Here is a 20,548-nt window from a genome sequence, read left to right as displayed (position 1 = left end):
CCAAAATCACTTCGGAGAAACAATGCTTTCAGGTTGGTAGCACAGGTATACTTGTGCTATACAAAGGTATAGCTATAATGGGAAAGAATTTTGATGTCACAACAAGGGCAAACTTGGGATAAGTGAAACACTTGTCATAAGTTACCTATAAGTTTTTAATTTTTAAATTATAAAACTAATTTCAGGTTTAAAAATACTTTTTAAATAATTAAACAAATATGTATTGAGTTCCCAACAGGTGCATGGCAAACTAATATCCTAATTTTTTCAGTGCCTGATGTCAAGTGACTACTTCAAATCTGAAACATTAAAGTATCCTGAAACTAAAATTCTCAATACAACTTCCCAGTCCCAAACACAAACCATTAGATGTTGCAAGCTAAGGCACCAGAGAGCTCTAACCCAGTAATTTATGTCATTTCCATGACTATTCTTGCAGCTGAGTTCAACTGCAGTAGGATTAAAACAAACAAACCTGGCCTTTATTCATTCAGTTTCTTTGTCAGAAGTCCTTGACCTGCATTCATTTTTTTGAACACCAAAAATGACATGCCCAAAAATGTAATTAATTTTATTTAAATATTCTACATAATAAGCATCAGGAGATATATCCACTCTATGTTTTGTTTTACATATTTGCACTAAAAACAAAAACATCCCCTATGTTCATTGCAGCACTATCTACTATACCCAAGACATGGCATAATCTAAGTATCCTTCAACCTATGATTAACGAAGATGAGGTATGTATATAAAATGGAATATTATTCAGCCATAAAAAATGATGGAACTGCCATTTTGTGACAATATGAATGAATATTGAGAGTATTGTGCTAAGTGAAATAAAACAAAAAGCAACAAATAAAACAAAACAAAACAAACTCATAGACATGAACAGGAGTATGGTAGTTACCAGAGGGAAAGGGGGGTGTAGGGCATAAAAAGGGTACAGGGGGTCAAATACATGGCGACAGAAGGAGCCTAGACCTTGGGTGGTGAGCACACAATGAAATATATAAATGATGTATTACATAAAATTTTACACCTAAAATTTATATAATATCATTAACCAATGTTACCCAAATAAATTTAATTTAAAAAATAGATAACAAGTAGCTTTCAACTCAAATAGTTTCAAGTTCAGCTTTTAAAAATTTAAATTATTTTCTATTCACTGGAAAATTTCTAAAGCTAGACTTCGAAGTCTGCTAGACACATTAGATGTTTAAAATACAAGTGAAAACCAGTTACACCTATATAGTATGAAAGCAATTATTTTCATTTTCATTTTTTTGTCTTCTAGCAAAAGTTGTACAGAAATGAGGAATTAGAGAATATCTCTAATGGCAAATTATAGAACTTTTTCATTAACATTACTTAAATAAGTCAAAGCATATTTCTAATATTTGTAGCATAAAATGTTTCAATCAGACTAAATTTCACAATTTGTCTCAGTTCCGTAGTCCTATAAAGTAATTGAATATTTTGTTTCTACAGTCAGAATCAAAAATAGCATGTTCAATTTAGTAATCTTAAAAGAAAGTAGATACAGTGAACAAAACTTTAAGGAGGGCATTTAATCATTTTTATCATCATATCCTTACAATTTGCAACTCAATCAAGAAAATAACACATTATGTTTTCAAATGTAGGTGTTAAAAATTCAAAAGTATAAAATATAAAATGTTGCTTAAAATAAAATATTGTAATTATATATATTCAAATATAGATGTAGCTAATAAAATCATTTGATTAACTACTTTCCTTAACAGTTCACTTCAAAATGAATAAATATATGAGTAAACAAATTTTTAGAAGTAATTGAGGAAAATGAAATACCTACAAAGATCTATAGCTGCACCCATACTGGTTTTCTCTTTCCCTTTGCTTCAAATTCATAGATGATAAAATACAAAATTAAATTACTCTGTTCTTCATCTGGCCTTGATCATATCCAAAGCCATTTATCTAAATCTGGGCCTTCTATATAGTATCAGGGGCCAAATCCTAAAGGTATCACTTTACCTCAATGCAGAATTTCCCCAGGCTCCATGCTTGTCTGTGAGAATGTTGATAATTTTCTGGATTAGTTGAATTGCTGTCACATGGTCTCGATATTTAGCTGCTCTTATCAAATGATCACACATCTTCTCATCTTCTCGCTTGTCTGCAGAATACTGGGCACAGAGTGACTTGAATAGAAAAAAGAAACATCTATTAATTCTATAAAAATATGGAAAAAAGCTTCAAAATGCATCATGAAATAATCTTCAATATGAACTGGAACAACCAAACATTTAAAGTTACTTTTATATCCCTCATTGACTGAATTAACTAATATTTAGTGATATATTACCCGTACAATACCCCAAGAAATTATTCTCTGAATCTATTTATAAAGTATACTCAGAAGTGGTCAATATTTTAACAGAAACCTGAAAAATTAGAAGCAGCTAGTCAAGGGAAGATGCAAGGGCCCACATTACAAGTAGCATTACAAAGCACTCCAAGCAAAGTGAGTAAGAGAAAGAATGACATGAGTTAGGCAGCTGCATCATTTAGTACTGTGCAGTTGTGCTAAGGAGTTTAGATTTTATTCTAATACAATGTGATACTAGTAGAAGTTTTTAACCCCTAGAGTGCAGGGGAGCGTGATTGCGCTCCTCCTGTCTTTCGCCAAAAGTGCCAGGAGCACTATTAAAGCTTCGAAATGGCGTCCAGTTCTAAGTCTGCTTTTATTAGTGATGATGATATTGCTAAATATGTCAGTGTAGTAAAGGTTTCCTTAAGTTTTTGAATATGTAACTTCATTTAGTTGCGATTCATAATTTTTTTCCTAAACTGCTGTAAAATCAGCAAAAATGCCTTGGCAGTTTTAGCATATTTCCTAGGATATTGGTTGGCACTCAAATGGTTAAGCAGTGAAGTGTTGTGATTTATATATTAAAATGATCACTACAGATGCCATTTAGAGAATGGAATGTAGTGGGATAAGAGAGAGACCAGGTATAAGGCCGCAGCAGAGGCCCAGAAAAGAGACTATGGATGGCTTCCAATAGTGAACAGCTAGTTCTCAACACCCTGAAAAAATGAAAAACAAACAACAACAACAAAAATCAGTAAGGGCTTTTAAGCCCTAGCCTTGCAATATGGACCAACAGCACTAGAGTCACCTAGAAACTCAGGGAAAATGCAGAATTATAGGTCCCACTCCACACCTACTAAATTAGAATCTAGATTTTAATAAGATTCCCCAGGTGATTCATACATTATTAGTTTGTAAAGTGCTGTCTTAAGACATCATCAGTTTTGCTGAAAAATTTTAATATTCTCAACCACCAGTTTTCAAAATGTTTATTTCTTTTCTTCTGGAATTCAGATACTCCTGGTATCATGTTAATGCTATACTACCTAGTTAGTTAATTGCTTAAAATAGAAAAGCAAAGATTAATGTATACTTGATTCTTGATTCTATTCATATGGTCTGTTGGGATCCACCCTGCCAAATACAAGCTCACGTACACATGTACACTCAACCTATGGTAGGTAACAAAAATTTGATGTTGGAACAAATAAAACTGACTTATACTGCCTGCCTTTCCTTCGGTATACCAGTTATACCTACAAAGATTGTTGCCACACACTACCCCCAGCACTGCCCTAGCAAGGAGAGGGCCCTACTTTTCCTAAACCAATGAGAGTAAAATCACTCCCACACTGAAAAATTGGCTCAGGGAAGGGCACTTGATCTAACTGGTGCATTAAATGAAAAGGTCAAGATTTTTATTGGTACTGCCTTCCACTTAGGGTGTAAAAGAGGAAGCCCATAATTCCAGACGTTCTGAAAGCTCTCTTTGCACTATGAGGGAAGCTAGCCTGAGAATGAAGCCAAACCCAAAGGGATCAGAGCCAGGAGCATTATAGAAATACAGAGCTTATTACAAATGGAACCACGAACTTCTGGATCATAGACCAGCCTATCTTTAGGCATTCTACGACACTTTTTATGAGAACCTATAATATCCCATTCATTCATTGTAGCAGTATGAACTAGGTTTTGTGTTCCTAACACAAAAGTAACCCAATAGACATGGTGTTTATGTACATGCAAAAAAATCAAATTATCTCTTAGTCTGTGCAAAACACTTAGCTATGGAGATCAAAGGTTGTATTATCTTGATAGCCCCTGCCCTGGAGAATTCCCATTCTGTCTAGATTGGGAGGAGGGAAGTGGTAATAAAAGTTATGTCATTCAAATTAAATCACTGAAGCTAAAAATGCTTTTTAACAGGAAGGCTTGCAAAAACTAATGAGGAATATTCAAAATGCTATAAAGAAAGAAAAAGGAAGATTTTGAGAGTCATTTTTGGATGGGAATAAAGAGAACCTTATAGCAAAGGCAAGGCAGATAATTTTCAGGAAGGCAGAAGCAGGACAGTTTGATCCAAGTATAAAATACAAGTAAAAAAAAATAAAGAAATTCTGAAATGCATAATAAGGATTGAAAACTGCCACTGAGAATCAGAGTACTATATATATATGAATTTGTAGTGTGTGTGTATGTCTGTGAGAGAGAGAGAGAGAGAGAGAGAGAGAGAGAGGGGGGGGAGAGAGAGAGAGAGAGAGAGAGAGAGAATGTAAGATTGGGAAGAAAAACAAAAATCTGATTAAAATATCATCCTTGGTAATATCTCCTGTCAGACTTGGGCAACTAACTCAAGCTCTTTTGTCAAACTGTCCTCATCTAGAAAATGAGAGGATTATAATGGCTCTAAAAATTGGACAATTCGGAGATTTGGGACCTCTGAGAGCTTAGTTTTTGTACACTGGTAAGTGAAAACTAGTTCTTTTATTTAAACCTTCACATGGAGAAAATAAATCATGTTAGAAACTAGATTAATTTATAAGAGATTAAAGGCAATTGTCACATGATATATTAAAGACTGAAACAAACAAATCAGAGGATAGTTCAGCTTGTCAAAAATATGATTTGAACAAATAAAGAAAATAATTAAGAAATACTTAAAGGATAGGGCGAGAAAGAAACAGTTAAAGAAATAGTAATTTAAGTGAAGATAGTGAATTACTCTATGGGATAAAAGTGTCAACTGCTCTGTGATATTTTCAGAGATTTACTCCAGAACTAGGCAGCACTTTAGAGGTTACATCAACTCTATCCCTAACATATACTGAAATATGTAGGACAAAAGGGTAAACATTTGCAGAAATTTTATACCCACAACATTCCCTACTATATCCATAATCTGCCTTTGTCTAACATCATAAGAGAAAATTTAAATTATTGATGGAAAATAGAAAATCACTGGCTTCTAATACTCCCCTGAAATACCATATGACTTCATGTTAAATGGTACTAAAATCACAAAGAAATGCATAATTTAATATCCTATTATTTCTACCTTTTATTTATATTAAAATAGCTTAACTTTACTAAGTTACATTTTATAAGCATTTGATAAGCTGTAAAAGTTATTTCTTGAAAGGACATAATCCTAAAAAGAGTCCAAGGTAACCTAAATAGTAAAATGGTTTAAAGTGTTCTTTAATGGATCCTCCTTTACAATTTAAACAGCAACTTTTCATATCTGACATAAAATCTATAGATATAAATCACATTAAAGGGCTATTCTTTCCCGATTATCAATCTCTGTCTCATTGTGGAACATTAGAGTCACATCTGACCTTAAAACATGATAAAAGGAAACCAAACAAGAATGTTTTGTAAAGATACAATGAACTCATATCTATTTTTTAAAGTATCTTTAAAATGTAATTTGAACACATCCTTATTAAAAACCAATAATATGTTCTATGTGTGGCATATCAAAGTCCAGTACATACAGATCATGAATATCTGCTTGAAGATCAAATCTGTTACTTACTGGTGGGTTATATACTAGTGTATGTGTGTGCTTGTGTTTAAAGACTAACTGGAGGTATTCTAAGAAACCAAGGGCCGGTCTAATACTTTCATTCAGTTTTACTTTATATCAACTTCTCCGTTTTAAGAAACACATAAACTAGGTAATATGACATCAAAATGACCGCAAAAATATCTGAATCTAAAAAAAAAAAAAAAAAAAGAAAGAAACAAGTATCTTGGGAACTAACAATTCAAATGTATTTGATTATTGCTAAAGAAATCTAAGATTTATTACCAAAGCATTAATAAATTTAAAATAACACAAATAAACCCACTTCTTAAAGAACTTCATTTACTTGCAGAGAAAATATTTAAAAAAATAACCAAAGGGAGAAACAATTTAGACTGACCATTTATAACTTGACTATTCTGGCTCTTTAAATGTAAATGAAGAAATAAAGGTAACATCAACTGTAGTCTTTCCTTCCAGATGTTAAATCTCTACCTAACTTTACTATCTGTCCTTTGCATTTTCAGAGAGAAGTGAAGGTAAAATTTAGCCAATTCCTCCAGTTTCCTCCTGTCAGCTTGCTAATCATCCTTCTTGGTGGTCAGACTTTTTTCTTTATTATTCCCTATATGAAACTATGGCATTTTCTCAAGGCTTTGTGAAATTTATCTTGGCAATATTTTTCTCTCCCACATTACGTACTATTATCAATGTGAGTCATGGCCCGGTGGCTCAGTTGCTTAGGGCATCATCCAGTACATTAAAAGGTTGCAGGTTTGATTCTGGGTCTGGATGCATTCAGGAGGCAACCATCAATGTCTCAATGTCTCTCTCTCTCTCTCTCTCTCTCTCTCTCTCTCTCTCTATATATATATATATATATATATATATATATCAATAAAAACATATCCTTTGGTAAAGATTTAAAAAAATTTAAGATGGTAATTTGAAGGACAAATACTAGAGAAGAAAAAGTTAGACAAAAAGATATATAAATCTAAAGGTCCTTTTGATTATTTAATATCCTCACCTGAGAATATGTTTTATGGGGGTTTTTTTAATTGATTTTAGAGAGAGGGAGGGAGAGAAGGAAGAGTGAAACATCAATGTGAGATGGAAACATCAATCGGTTACCTCCCAATCACGCCCTGACCAAGGATCAAACCAGCAACCTAGGTATGCATGTACCCTGACCAGGAATCAAACCTGAAACCTTATAGGAGGACAATCCAACCAACTGAGCCACATGGCTAGGTCAAGGTCCCTCCCTTTTGATTCTTTATCTGAATAGATAATGTGAAAAAATAATATCTGAAAAGTTGCAAAATAATTGAAAATTAAATAATTCATATTGAAATGAATTATGGATCAAAGATAAAATCACAAACAAAATTAGAAATATTTGTGGGAATTGGCTAAAGCAGCAGTTAAAGAAAAGACCTGTAAGATAGAGGAAGATATAAACAAGTGGAAGAATATACTGTGTTCATGGATTGGTAGATTAACATCATTAAAATGTCCATACTACCCAAAGCAATCTACAGATTTTATGTAATCCCTATTAAAATGTCAACATCATATTTCACAGATATAGAACAAATACTCCAAAAATTTATATGGAACCAAAAAAGGGCAAAGGATTTGAACAGGCACTTCACAAAGGATATTCAAATGATTAAGAAGTACACAAAAAGAAAAACTGAAATAAAAACCACAATAAGCCATCACTATATATCCACTAAAAGGGCTGTAATTAAAAAGACCAACAATACCAAACATTGGCAAGGATATAGAGCAAATGGAACTGTCATACCTACCTAGCTGGTTGGAGTGTAAAATCCATAACTACTAAAAAAAGTTATTTGGCAGTGTCTTGTAAGCTTAAATACAGGGTGTCCCCAAAAATGCATAAAAACTTTGAGTAACTATAAAAACAATGTTTATTAAAATACATTTTATTTTCAAAATGTTATAGAATCTACAGAAAAGTGTGTGTACATCATTTTGGGGGGCACCCTCTATGTAGTTACAACAGCACCTAGCAATTTCACTCCTAGATATTTCCTCAAAAGAACATATTTACACAAAATATATTATATGAAAATGCCCCTAGTTCTTTTAGTCATAAAGCCAAACACTGGAGATGACCCATTATCCACCTATAGACAAGTAGATAAACAAAGTAATACAACTCAGCAATGAAAAGAGACAAATGAGTGATACACACAACAATGTGGAAGAGAGCGAAGATGGCGGCGATATAGGCAGACGTGTCCCAGGTCGTGTCCCGGAGCAAATGGAAGCTGAAGCTAGTAACACTCACACCGAATTGGCGAAATTGCTCAGCTGGTGAGAGGGTTTGCAGCCGGGAAGAGCAGAACTCCCCTGGAAAGGTAAAAAAAACCCAGGGATTTGGGCAGGAAAGTTTGCCTGACCTCTGAGCCCAGAGAGTCGGAGGGAGACCGCGTGGCAGACAGCCGCGTCCCTTGGGACAGGCACAGCCCCTGACAGGGGAAAGGAGAACCGCGGGATTCCTGGCGCCGCCAGGGAAATTGAGAGCTGGGTTCTGTGATCACGGAGGACTGAGCCTAAAGGGGGCAGCCTGAAGAGCTGACCTGACCATGCAGTCCCGGTAAGAGAAGAAGCTTACAGAAACCAAGCCTTCCCCGTTTCCGCGGCCGGCATTTGTTTGTTTGTTTACACTGAATCCTGTTCATGGGACATTTCGGATACAGACACTCACCTGTGCTGAAGAGAGGGAGAGTGTGCTGAGGAGTGGAATCTGGGGAGAGACTGGGGAAAGAGGGGGAGCCGGGAGAGGTGGTAGTGAATTGAGTGCTGAGACACCCCTGAGGCCAGGACTGGGGCAGCCACCTGCTCCTGAGAGTGAGTCTCCTCCCCCCAGCCCCCAGGCAAGGAGCACAGCCACACCCAGATTCCACCCTGAACGAGATCAAGGATTAAGATAACCTGATCAGTCCCTGGGAGTTAACAGGGTCTGGCCTATAGGGGGATTTTCAATCCCAGCAACAACATAGCACTGGTAACTAACTATTACGCAGTCAGCTCTGGGCAGTGAACTTCCACTGGACAGAGAGGCCCTATAGCCTCAGAGGCCAACCCCAGAACACTGCCACCCAGAGGCTGACCCACAAACTGACTCTTTGCTAAACACAAAATAAGGCAGTCTGGGAAATAAATGCGGCATGCTTTAAAATAAGGACTGTGGTTTACAACACAGAGGAACAGTATATCGCAGGGAATCTCAACACTCTCCTGAATACCTGGAAGGTCTAAGGCGAGCCACACTGAAGAATAGAAGAAACGAAGGACATTCACTACTGCAATTTTTTTTTCTTTTTTCACTTTTTAACTAAGAAACCAATTTTTTTTTAAATTTTTTTTTCTGTTCTTTTTTTTTTTTTCTTCTTTTTCCATCACCTGATTTTACCCTTTTAATTACTACCTTCTTATTTTTAACCAGTATTATTACTGCTACCATTTTACCATTTTTTAAAGTGCCATTTTATTTTTTCTTTATTTTATTTTGGGATTAGTGTTCACCATTCTATTTTCATCGTTATATTATTGGTTGTTTCTAGTTTGCATTCATATCCAGGGAGCTGTTGCTGGAATTTGTTGGGATTAATGGCTGTTCTATAGGAGTATTCTCCTCATATAAAAAGTCTCTTCCCCTCTTCCACTTCATTCTCTCTTTTCGCTCTTTTTTTTTTCTTTTCTTTTCTCGCTTTTATTTTCCCCCTTCCTTTTTCCCAATTTCATTTTTGCACTCCCTTTTTTTGGTCCCTACTTTTCTTTTCCTTTTTCTCTTTGATCTTTTTCTCTTCCTTCTTCCTTATCCCCTAATTCTCTTAATTCAGGTGGTCACCTTTAATTGGGGTTATTAATATCGTGAATATATTTGTGTATAGTGCCTGGTATGTGGTGCCTTGTTGTGTTGTATTTTGTGCCTTTAAATCAACGCAGCAGATCCAAGCAACAGCAACCTCCTGAGCACCACATCCTCTGCTGAGGAACAGCAGCTGTACGTGAAACCTCGCCCCACCAACCAGAAGAGCCACCACAGCTGTGAACAGCACCCACCAGAGGAGCTGCTGACAACTGAAGAGCAGCTGCTACCGCAACCGCCCGAAGAGCAACCACAGACCAAGGAGTCACTGCCACCAAGGGAGCAACCACTGAACAACTCAACGTCTAGATATGTCAGTGAGATCAAACATGGGTAGACAAAGAAACCCCCAAAGGAAAGAGAAGGAGGACTCTCCAGAAAAGCAGCTAAGTAATACAGAGGCATGCAACATGACAGATAAAGAATTCAGAATAAGGATCCTGGAGTGCATAAACCGGATGGAGGAAAAAATCGACAACCTCTGCAAGAAGCAAGAAGAAACAGATGAAAAAATCGATAACATATGGAAGAAGCTAGAAGAAACAGATGAAAAAATCGATAACATATGGAAGAAGCTAGAAGAAACAGATGAAAAAATCGATAACATATGGAAGAAGCTAGAAGAAACAGATGAAAAAATCAACAACCTAAGTAAGACCCAAGAGGAAATGAAGAGTGATATAGCTGCAATGAAAAACTCCATTGAAAGTATCAACAGTAGACTAGGAGAAGCGGAGGACCGAATAAGTGAATTAGAAGACAAGGAAGCAAAACACACCCAAAATGTACTGCAATTGGAGAAAAAAATTAAAAGACAGGAGGAGAGCCTAAGGGAGCTTTGGGACAACATGAAACGAAACAACATACGAATAATAGGAGTACCAGAACAACAGAAGGATGAACAAGGATTAGAAAACCTATTCGAAGATATAATATCAGAAAACTTTCCTGAGGTGGGGAAGAAAAAAGTCACACAAGCCCAGAGAGTCCCAAACAAGGTGAACCCGAAAAGACCCACACCAAGACACATCATAATCACCATGGCAAATGTTCAGGACAAAGAGAGAATCTTACAGGCTGCAAGAGAGAGACGGAAAGTTACATACAAGGGATCTCCCATTAGATTGTCAAATGACTTCTCAACAGAAACACATCAGGCAAGAAAAGAATGGACTGAAATTTACAAAGTGATGCAAAGCAAAGGACTGAATCCAAGAATACTCTATCCAGCAAGGCTATCATTCAAACTTGAAGGGGAAATAAGAAGCTTCACAGACAAAAAAAGGCTAAGGGAGTTTGTCACCACCAAGCCAGCATTGCAAGGAATGCTAAAGGGACTGATATAAAAATAAGAAATAAAAAGCTCAGAAAGAAAACAGCCACACAAAAAAAGAAATGGCTACAAACAAGTACCTTTCAATAATAACTTTAAACGTAAACGGACTAAATGCTCCAACCAAAAGACATCGAGTGGCTGAATGGATAAAAAAACATGACCCATACATCTGCTGTCTACAAGAAACCCACCTCATTAGAAGGGACTCACACAGACTGAAAGTGAAAGGATGGAAAAATATCTTTCAGGCAAATGGAAAGGAAAAGAAAGCTGGGGTAGCAATACTTATATCGGACAAAATAGACCTCAAAGTGAAGGCCTTAACAAGAGATAAGGAAGGCCACTTCATAATACTAAAGGGATCAATACAACAAGAAGATATAACCCTGGTAAACATATATGCACCCAATGTAGGAGCACCCAAATTCATAAAAAAACTCCTGGAAAATATCAAAGGAGAGATCGACAACAATACAATCATAGTAGGGGACTTTAATACACCATTGACAGCACTGGATAAGTCCTATAGACAAACAACCAGCAAAGATATAGCAATCCTAAATGACTCACTAGATCAGATGGACTTAATAGACATCTTCAGAACACTTCACCCCAAAGCCAGAGAATATACGTTCTTCTCAGGTGCTCATGGGACATATTCAAAAATAGACCACATACTGGGTCACAAGCAAAGTATCCCCAAATTCAAGAAGATTGAAATCATAAAAAGCATCTTCGCAGACCACGATGGCATAATATTAGAAATAAACTACAATAAAAACAACCCAAAATACTCAAACACCTGGAAGCTGAATAGCATGCTATTAAATATTGATTGGGTTACCAATGAGATCAAAGAAGAAATTAAAAACATCCTGGAAACTAATGACAATGAAAACACAACAATCCAAAACCTATGGGACACATTGAAAGCAGTCCTGAGAGGGAAGTTTATAGCTCTACAGGCCTATCTCAAAAAACAAGAAAAAATGGTAGTAAATCATCTAACTCTACAACTCAAAGAATTAGAAAGAGAGCAACAAGAAAAGCCCAGAGTGAGCAGAAGGAAGGAGATAATAAAGATTAGAGCAGAAATAAATGACATAGAGACCAAAAAAACAATACAGAAAATCAATGAAACCAAGAGCTGGTTCTTTGAAAGGATAAACAAGATTGATAAACCTCTAGCCAGACTCACCAAGAAGCAGAGAGAGAGGACCCAAATAAATAAAATCAGAAACGATAGAGGCGAAATAACAACAGACCCCACAGAAATACAAATGATTGTTAAAAAATACTATGGACAGCTCTACTCCAACAAACTAGACAACCTGGAGGAAATGGACAAATTCCTAGAAAAATACAGCATTCCAAAACTCAATCAGGAAGAATCTAAAAACCTCAACAGGCCAATAACTATGGAAGAAATTGAAGCAGTCATCAAAAAGCTTCCATCAAACAAAAGCCCAGGACCAGACGGCTTCACAGGGGAGTTTTACCAAACATTCAAGGAAGAACTAAAACCTATCCTCCTCAGACTACTACAAAAAATTCAAGAGGAAGGAACACTTCCAAGCTCATTCTATGAAGCCAGCATCACCCTAATACCAAAACCAGGTAAAGACAACACAATGAAAGAGAATTACAGGCCAATATCCCTCATGAACATAGATGCCAAAATCCTCAACAAAATCTTAGCAAATCGGATCCAGCAGTACATCAGAAAGATCATACACCATGACCAAGTAGGATTTATCCCAGGGATGCAAGGATGGTACAATATCCGCAAATCAATAAACGTGATACATCACATAAACAAATTGAAAGAAAAAAACCACATGGTCATATCAATTGATGCAGAAAAAGCATTTGACAAAATTCAACACCCATTTTTGATAAAAACTCTCAGCAAGGTGGGAGTAGAAGGATCATACCTCAACATAATAAAAGCCATATATGACAGGCCCACAGCCAACATCATACTCAACGGACAAAAACTAACACCATTTCCCCTAAGAACAGGAACAAGACAGGGATGCCCCCTCTCACCACTCCTGTTCAACATAGTACTGGAAGTGTTAGCCATTGCAATTCGGCAAGAAGAAGAAATAAAAGGCATCCAAATTGGAAAAGAGGAAGTAAAACTGTCCTTATTTGCAGATGACATGATATTATACATACAAAACCCTAGACATTCCATCAAAAAGCTACTAGACTTAATACATGAATTTGGCAATGTAGCAGGATACAAAATTAACCCCAAGAAATCTGAGGCATTTCTATACACCAATAGTGAACTTTCAGAAAGAGAGATTATAAAAACAATCCCGTTTACCATTGCACCAAAAAAATTAAGCTACCTAGGAATAAACTTAACTAAAGAGGTAAAAGACCTCTACTCAGAAAACTACAGGACGTTGAAAAAAGATATAGAGGAAGACATAAACAGATGGAAGAACATACCGTGTTCATGGATTGGTAGAATCAACATCATTAAAATGTCCATACTACCCAAAGCAATCTATAAATTCAACGCACTTCCCATTAAAATACCAACGGCATACTTCAGAGATCTAGAACGAACTTTCCAAAAATTCATCTGGAATAAAAGAAGACCCCGAATAGCTGCAGCAATCCTGAAAAAGAACAAAGTAGGTGGGATCTCAATACCAGATATCAAGTTGTATTACAAAGCCACTGTTCTCAAAACTGCCTGGTACTGGCACAAGAATAGGCATATAGATCAATGGAATAGAATAGAGAGCCCAGAAATCGGCCCGAACCAATATGCTCAATTAATATTTGACAAAGGAGGCAAGAACATACAATGGAGCCAAGATAGTCTCTTCAATAAATGGTGTTGGGAAAATTGGACAGATATATGCAAGAAAATGAAACTAGACCACCAATTTACACCATATACAAAAATAAACTCAAAATGGATAAAGGACTTAAATGTACGACAGGATACCATAAAAATTCTAGAAGAATCCAAAGGCAAGAAAATCTCAGACATATGCCGAAGCAATTTCTTCACTGATACAGCTCCTAGGGCACTTGAAACTAAAGAAAAAATGAACAAATGGGACTACATCAAAATAAAAAGCTTCTGCACAGCAAAAGAAACCATCAACAAAACAACGAGAAAACCCACTGTGTGGGAAAACATATTTGCCAATGACATATCTGATAAGGGCCTAATCTCCAAAATTTATAGGGAACTCATACAACTTAACAAAAGGAAGATAAACAATCCAATCAAAAAATGGGCAAAGGACCTAAATAGACACCTTTCAAAAGAGGACATTCAGAAAGCCAAGAGACATATGAAAACATGCTCAAAGTCACTAATCATCCGAGAGATGCAAATCAAAACAGCAATGAGGTACCATCTCACACCTGTCAGACTGGCTATCATCAACAAATCAACAAACGACAAGTGCTGGAGAGGTTGTGGAGAAAAAGGAACACTTGTGCACTGCTGGTGGGAATGCAGACTGGTGCAGCCACTATGGAAGACAGTATGGAGTTTCCTTAAAAAACTGAAAATGGAACTCCCATTTGACCCTGTGATCCCACTTCTAGGAATATATCCCAAGAAACAAGAAACACCAATCAGAAAGGATATATGCACCCCTATGTTCATAGCAGCACAATTCACCATAGCTAAGATCTGGAAACAGCCTAAGTGCCCATCAGTAGATGAATGGATTAGAAAACTGTGGTACATCTACACGATGGAATACTATGCTGCTGTAAAAAGGAAGGAACTCTTACCATTTGCAACGTCATGGATGGAACTGGAGAGCATTATGCTAAGTGAAATAAGCCAGTCAATAAAGGAAAAATACCACATGATCTCACTCATTCGTGGACAATAGAGACCATTATAAACTTTTGAACAATAATAGATACAGAGGCAGAGCTGCCTCAAACAGATTGTCAAACTGCAGCGGGAAGGCCGGGGAGGGTTGGGGGGCAGGAGGTAGTGGGGTAAGAGATCAACTAAAGGACTTGTATGCATGCATATAAGCATAACCAATGGACATAAGACACTGGGTGATAGGGGAGGCTAGGGGACTGTCTAGGGCGGGGGGATAAAATGGATACATATGTAATACCCTTTGTAATACTTTAAGCAATAAAAAAAAAAAAAAAAAAAAAAAAACAATGTGGATGGATATCAAAAACTTTATGCTATCCAAAAGAATCCAGACATTAGAGTACCTACTGTATAATTCCACTTATGTGAAAGTGTATATTACGTGAAACTATCCATAATAACAGAAACCAGAGAGGCAATTGCCTTGGGTTGGGTCTATGTATGGTATGTGTGGAGGAAGTTACCACAATGATTCACAAGGGAATTCTCTGAGATGATAGAAATTTTCTGTATCTTTACAGTAATAATTACACAGGTGTATACATTTGTCAAAACTCATCAAAATGTATACTTAAAATGGGTGTGTCTTAATACCTCAATAAAGTTTATTTAAGAAGTTCTAGAAATTGAATAGGCAAGGAACAAACAGAAAAGAAAGTAGTAAAAGTATTCATATGCAAAAAATAAGCTCATACCAAATAGGTAAATACCCTAGTCAAATCAATAGAAGACAGATTACCAATAAAACACTGGATAAGAAGCAGATACTTCACAAAAGTAGTACAAAAGTAGTGTGTGTGTGCCCTAGCCAGTTTGGCTCAGTGGATAGAGTGTCAGCCTGCGGACTGAAGGGTCCCAGGTTCATTCCGGCCAAGGGCACATGCCCGGGTTGTGGGCTCTATCCCCAGTCGGGGGGGGGGGGGGGTGTGCAGGAGGCAGCCAATCAATGACGCTCTCCCACCATTGATGTTTCTATCTCTCTCTCCCTCTTCCTTCCACTCTGAAATCAATAAAGAAATATAGTTTTTTTAAAAAATAGTGTGTGTGTGTGTGTGTGTGTGTGTATAACACAAACAGGAGAAAAAAATGTATAGCTTCATATGTAAATAAAATAAAAGCACAATAAGGTACCATGCCAGAGCTAACAGAATGCTGAAATAAAAATCACTTATCATTTTTATGAAAATGTGAATTAATGGGAACAGCTATATATTGCTTCATTTTTGCAAAACAGTGAAGCAATATCTGTAAAAATAAAAACATGAATACTTTACGTCAAGTAATTCCACCCTACCAAAATGCATGAGCATGTATACCAAAAGGCTCATAAAATAGTCAAAGCAGAATTATTCATAATAGTTAAAAACGGAAAACAATCTAATTGCAGGTCAATAGAAGAAATTATGAAAAGCTAATAGTCTACTCACATACTGGTAAAGTATACAGCATTGAAAATAAAATAGGAAAATGTGCCCTAGCTGGTTTGGCTCAGTGGATAGAGAATCAGCCTGAGCACTGAAGGGTCCCAGGTTCCATTCAGGTCAAGGACACATGCCTGGGTTGTGGGCTCGATCCCCAGTTAGGGGGCGTGCAGGAGGCAGCAGATCAATGATTCTCTCTCATCAATGATATTTCTATCTCTTCTCCCTCTCCCCTCATCTCTGAAATCAATAAAAATATTTTTAAATGAAAAATAACAATTAAAAAAATAGGAAAACGTAGAAGCCTGAATAAATTTCATGAACATAATGTTGAACTAAAAATACTACATCATCCCTCTGAGGTTGTGGGTAGGAAGAGATCAACCAAAGAACTTAAATGCCTATATGAATAGCCCATGAACACAAGACAATAGGGTGTTGAAGGTCTGGGGTGGGGTGGGGGAGGGCAGAGGGGGCTGGTAGGGGTCAATTGGGGGGAAAAGGGGGACATGTAATACTTTCAACAATAAAGAATTATTTTTTAAAAAATAATAAAGTAATTACATAGGGTGTCCCAAAAAAATGTATAGACTTAAACAGCTGGTAGCTCAATTCTGAAAATAAAATGTATTTTAATAAACACTGCCTTTATAATTTTTCAAAGTGTATGTATACATTTTGGAACACACGTATAAAATAAAGTTCTCTTTTTTACCTCCTCTCCGTTTGGCCAATAATTTTCTACAGAAACTGGGGGGAAGGAGGAGGTAGATGTCCACTGTTAATAGTAAAATGCAGTTCCTTTGTAGACTACATAGAATCAAACTACATATCATTCCATCTCAGGACATATAGTTCTACCTTCTTTCTTTCTCATGGCCACAAACAAGAGTATTACATTTTAGTCAACTAAACATACTTTATAATAAACACTTAAGTGTATACTACCTTACTTCCCAATTCGTCCGAAAGTCACACTATAAATTACTTGTCTCATTGGAAAGCAATTAAAAGGGAAATCACCTAAAGGGCAGAAAATTAAACAATTTTTTAATATTTCACTTTTGGAGGTTTTTGCTTTTAACTAAGATTTAAAGTCAAATTTGAAGAAAAAAGTTATCCACAGAAATCTTACAAAGACTTCTGAAAAGCAGACTTAGAAAAATGAAAGCTTAAAAACCTCTATAGCAACGAAAGTCAACCAATGACATTGTGTGACAGCCACCTTTAATTCTGAAGTGATTCCTCTGTCATCCAACGACTCAAAGTATTGATTTCTCTCAGCATGAAAAAGCCGAAGCCAATGAAACAGATATAGCATCATCCCACCCGATAATAGCATTCAAGGTTAAAACAGGCAGAACACTTATCAAAGTATCTCTTCCATTTCTTACTGTTTTAATGGATGGATGCAATGTGTTGGGTTTTTATCTCTCTGAACTGCAGTCTTTAAACAATATTTTTAAATAATTTGAAGAATAAAATAGGTCCTAATTTTTTACTATATACTATTTTAAAATGTTTTAAAATGTTTTTAGATAATTGTAAAAGCAAGATAACTTTAAGAAGGCTATAGTTTCTACTTGTGTCAAATCCACACATAATATTATGTTTTTATTATTTCATTAGAGTTACTTATTAACAATAAACACACCACAAAATCCTCAGGTAAATACTAAAAGCTATTTCTTCAAAAATACCTGCATACATCATATATCAGATATAATATGATAAGCTTTACAGAAGTATCAGGTAAGAATAGACATGAAACAATTAAGCCAGCGCCAGGCATATAGTAGTAACACCTACATTTATTGTAGGCTTAGTCAAGAAGTTAAACTACACAGCAAACAGTCCATTTCTTACACCACTCAGTGTTGAAAGACGGGAATAAAAATAATTAGAATACCGCTAAAAGAGATATATGTTGAGTACTTGGGAGAAGTAAGAAAGAACTATTTAGAATCTGGGAGGGTTACACAGTCTTTAGTTAAAGACTAAATAACTGTTCACCAAGAACAAACAGCTCTTTTAAGATTAAAAATAAAAATAGCATCATAATAGGCAAAAAAAAAAAAAAAAAAAACAACTAAGAGAACAAGCTCAAATAAAAAAAACCTTTTTAAAAAGTGAAGATAAGCCCTGACTGGTTTGGATCAGTGGATAGAGTGTCGGCCTGCGGACTGAAGGGTCCGAGGTTCAATTCTGGTAAAGGGTATGTACCTTGGTTGCGGGCACTTCCCCGGTGGGGAATGTGCAGGAGGCAGCTGATCGATGTTTCTCTCTCATCGATGTGTCTAACTCTCTATCCCTCTCCCTTCCTCTCTGTAAAAAAATTAATAAAAATATATTTTTTTAAAAAAGCAAAGATAACAAAACAAAATAACAATATGTAATATGTAATTACTAGAGCGTTTCTTTTTAAATATCCTGATATGTGCTTGTTTCTATTTTCTTTGGGTGCCTAAAATATTTTTATCCATTTCCTTCATAAAAAAAATGTTCTACAAAGGTTTATGTAAAACACTTAACACAGGAACCAAGATAGCTGTGTGGCAAATGCCTGTACTCATTGCCTCCCACAACCACATCAAAATTACAACTAAAATACAGAATAACCATCATCCAGAACCGCCGGAAAGCTGGCTGAGTGGAAGTCCTACAACTTTGCATAGAGAAGCAAAGAAGAAAGCACACTGAGACTGGTAGGAGGTGCAGAGGCGAGGAACGGCCAGCCTTGCACGCACGTGTGCAGCTTTTTTAATTGGGAGGGAGATCACCTATGCAGAGGCCACCCAGAAGAGCAAGGGGTCCCAGCCCCACAACAGACCCCTAGCTCAGGGTCCCAGAGCTGGGAAAAGAAGTCCCTATGGGCAGTAAGAACTACTGACTGTAAAAACCAGTGCGGATTGGGGTTGAGTGACACACAGGCTCCTGCAGACCCAGCTGCTCCTCTTAAAAAGCAAGCACAACCAACTGAAATTACAAGCTCCCGCTTCCTCTGAGCTCCAGTACCAGGCAAGGCTCTGAGAGACCCAGACACATACAAGGAGAAACTAGTTATGACTGTCTGGCTTCAGGGCAGGAACGTGGGGGCAGCTTCCTTCCAGACAGAGGTGCTCACAGGGATCATTGTTCCCGTGCTGGGATTTCCCCGGTTGCAGGGCTGACTGGCAGCCATTTCTGTTTGCTCTGCCTGGTGATTCCCTGAGACCCCACCCAACCCTATTTATAACCCCACCTAAGCTGTGTGCAGTGGCTTTTGGATATAAATGGCCCGTCCTTTCTCAGGCTAAAAACCTGTCAAAAAAGCTGCAGCTGGGTCAGGGAGCCCCAAACCTATCAATAAAAGCCCAAGACTCAGCACCAGCACCAGCCTACTTTGCTTCACAGCTGGGCCTTATCTGGGCACCTCCAAACCTGATACAAAGAGGAGGAATCTGCAGATCTCTCTGTAGCTCCTGTTGGGAAGCCCCATACAGTGGCTAATTTTGCACCCCCCTGGAGCCCGAAGAGACAGTGTACCCAGTGGTCAGTGTCAGACCACACCAGATGACAAATCTTCACATCCATAAGCGGCACACTCAAGGAGTAGACTCAGTGAGCACCAAAGCCCCACTGAAGCAAGTCCTGCTCCATAAGGGTGTCTCCTGCACAGCAGCTCTCCCACTGTAGTTACAGCTGGTCCCCATAGCCAATTGGCCTGTAGGTCAATTCCTCCCAGTGACACCAACAGCAATCAAGTCTCAACTACAACAAGACTGTGCTCACAGCCCACAAAGGGATACACCAAGAGTGTCCACCTCAGGTGACTGGGGAGGCTGAGCCACTGGGCCCTATAGGACACCTACTACATAAGGCCACTCTATCAACTCAAGGAGACTTAGTAGCCCTACCCAATACATAGAAACAAACACACACAAAATGTGGAGACAAAGAAACATATTACAAATGAAAGAAATGGAAGAAAGCAAACTACTGGATATAGAGTGCAAAACCAGTTATAAGGTTACTCAAGAATCTTCCAGAAACCTCCAAGGGACTTAGTGAGACTTTCAAGGATATTAGTGAGAATGTCAAAAAATGGAAAAGAAATTAAGCATA

General features: G+C 37.1%; 1 protein-coding gene across 10 annotated transcripts in view; it reads right to left on the bottom strand.

The window, feature by feature from the left end:
• The window catches only part of LRBA (LPS responsive beige-like anchor protein), a 593,124-nt gene that overhangs the window by 324,581 nt on the left and 247,995 nt on the right, over positions 1-20,548 (bottom strand). For all 10 annotated transcript variants that reach the window (XM_059697845.1, XM_059697843.1, XM_059697844.1 and 7 more), the window contains one exon: positions 2,026-2,192. In XM_059697845.1, the coding sequence (XP_059553828.1) occupies positions 2,026-2,192 (167 nt within the window). The remainder of the gene's footprint in view (positions 1-2,025; positions 2,193-20,548) is intronic.

The sequence above is a fragment of the Myotis daubentonii genome, chromosome 5 (genome assembly GCF_963259705.1).
Source record: "Myotis daubentonii chromosome 5, mMyoDau2.1, whole genome shotgun sequence".
NCBI lineage: Eukaryota > Metazoa > Chordata > Mammalia > Chiroptera > Vespertilionidae > Myotis > Myotis daubentonii.
Note: the sequence above shows the minus strand (reverse complement) of the source record. Positions and strands in the feature narration are given on the sequence as shown.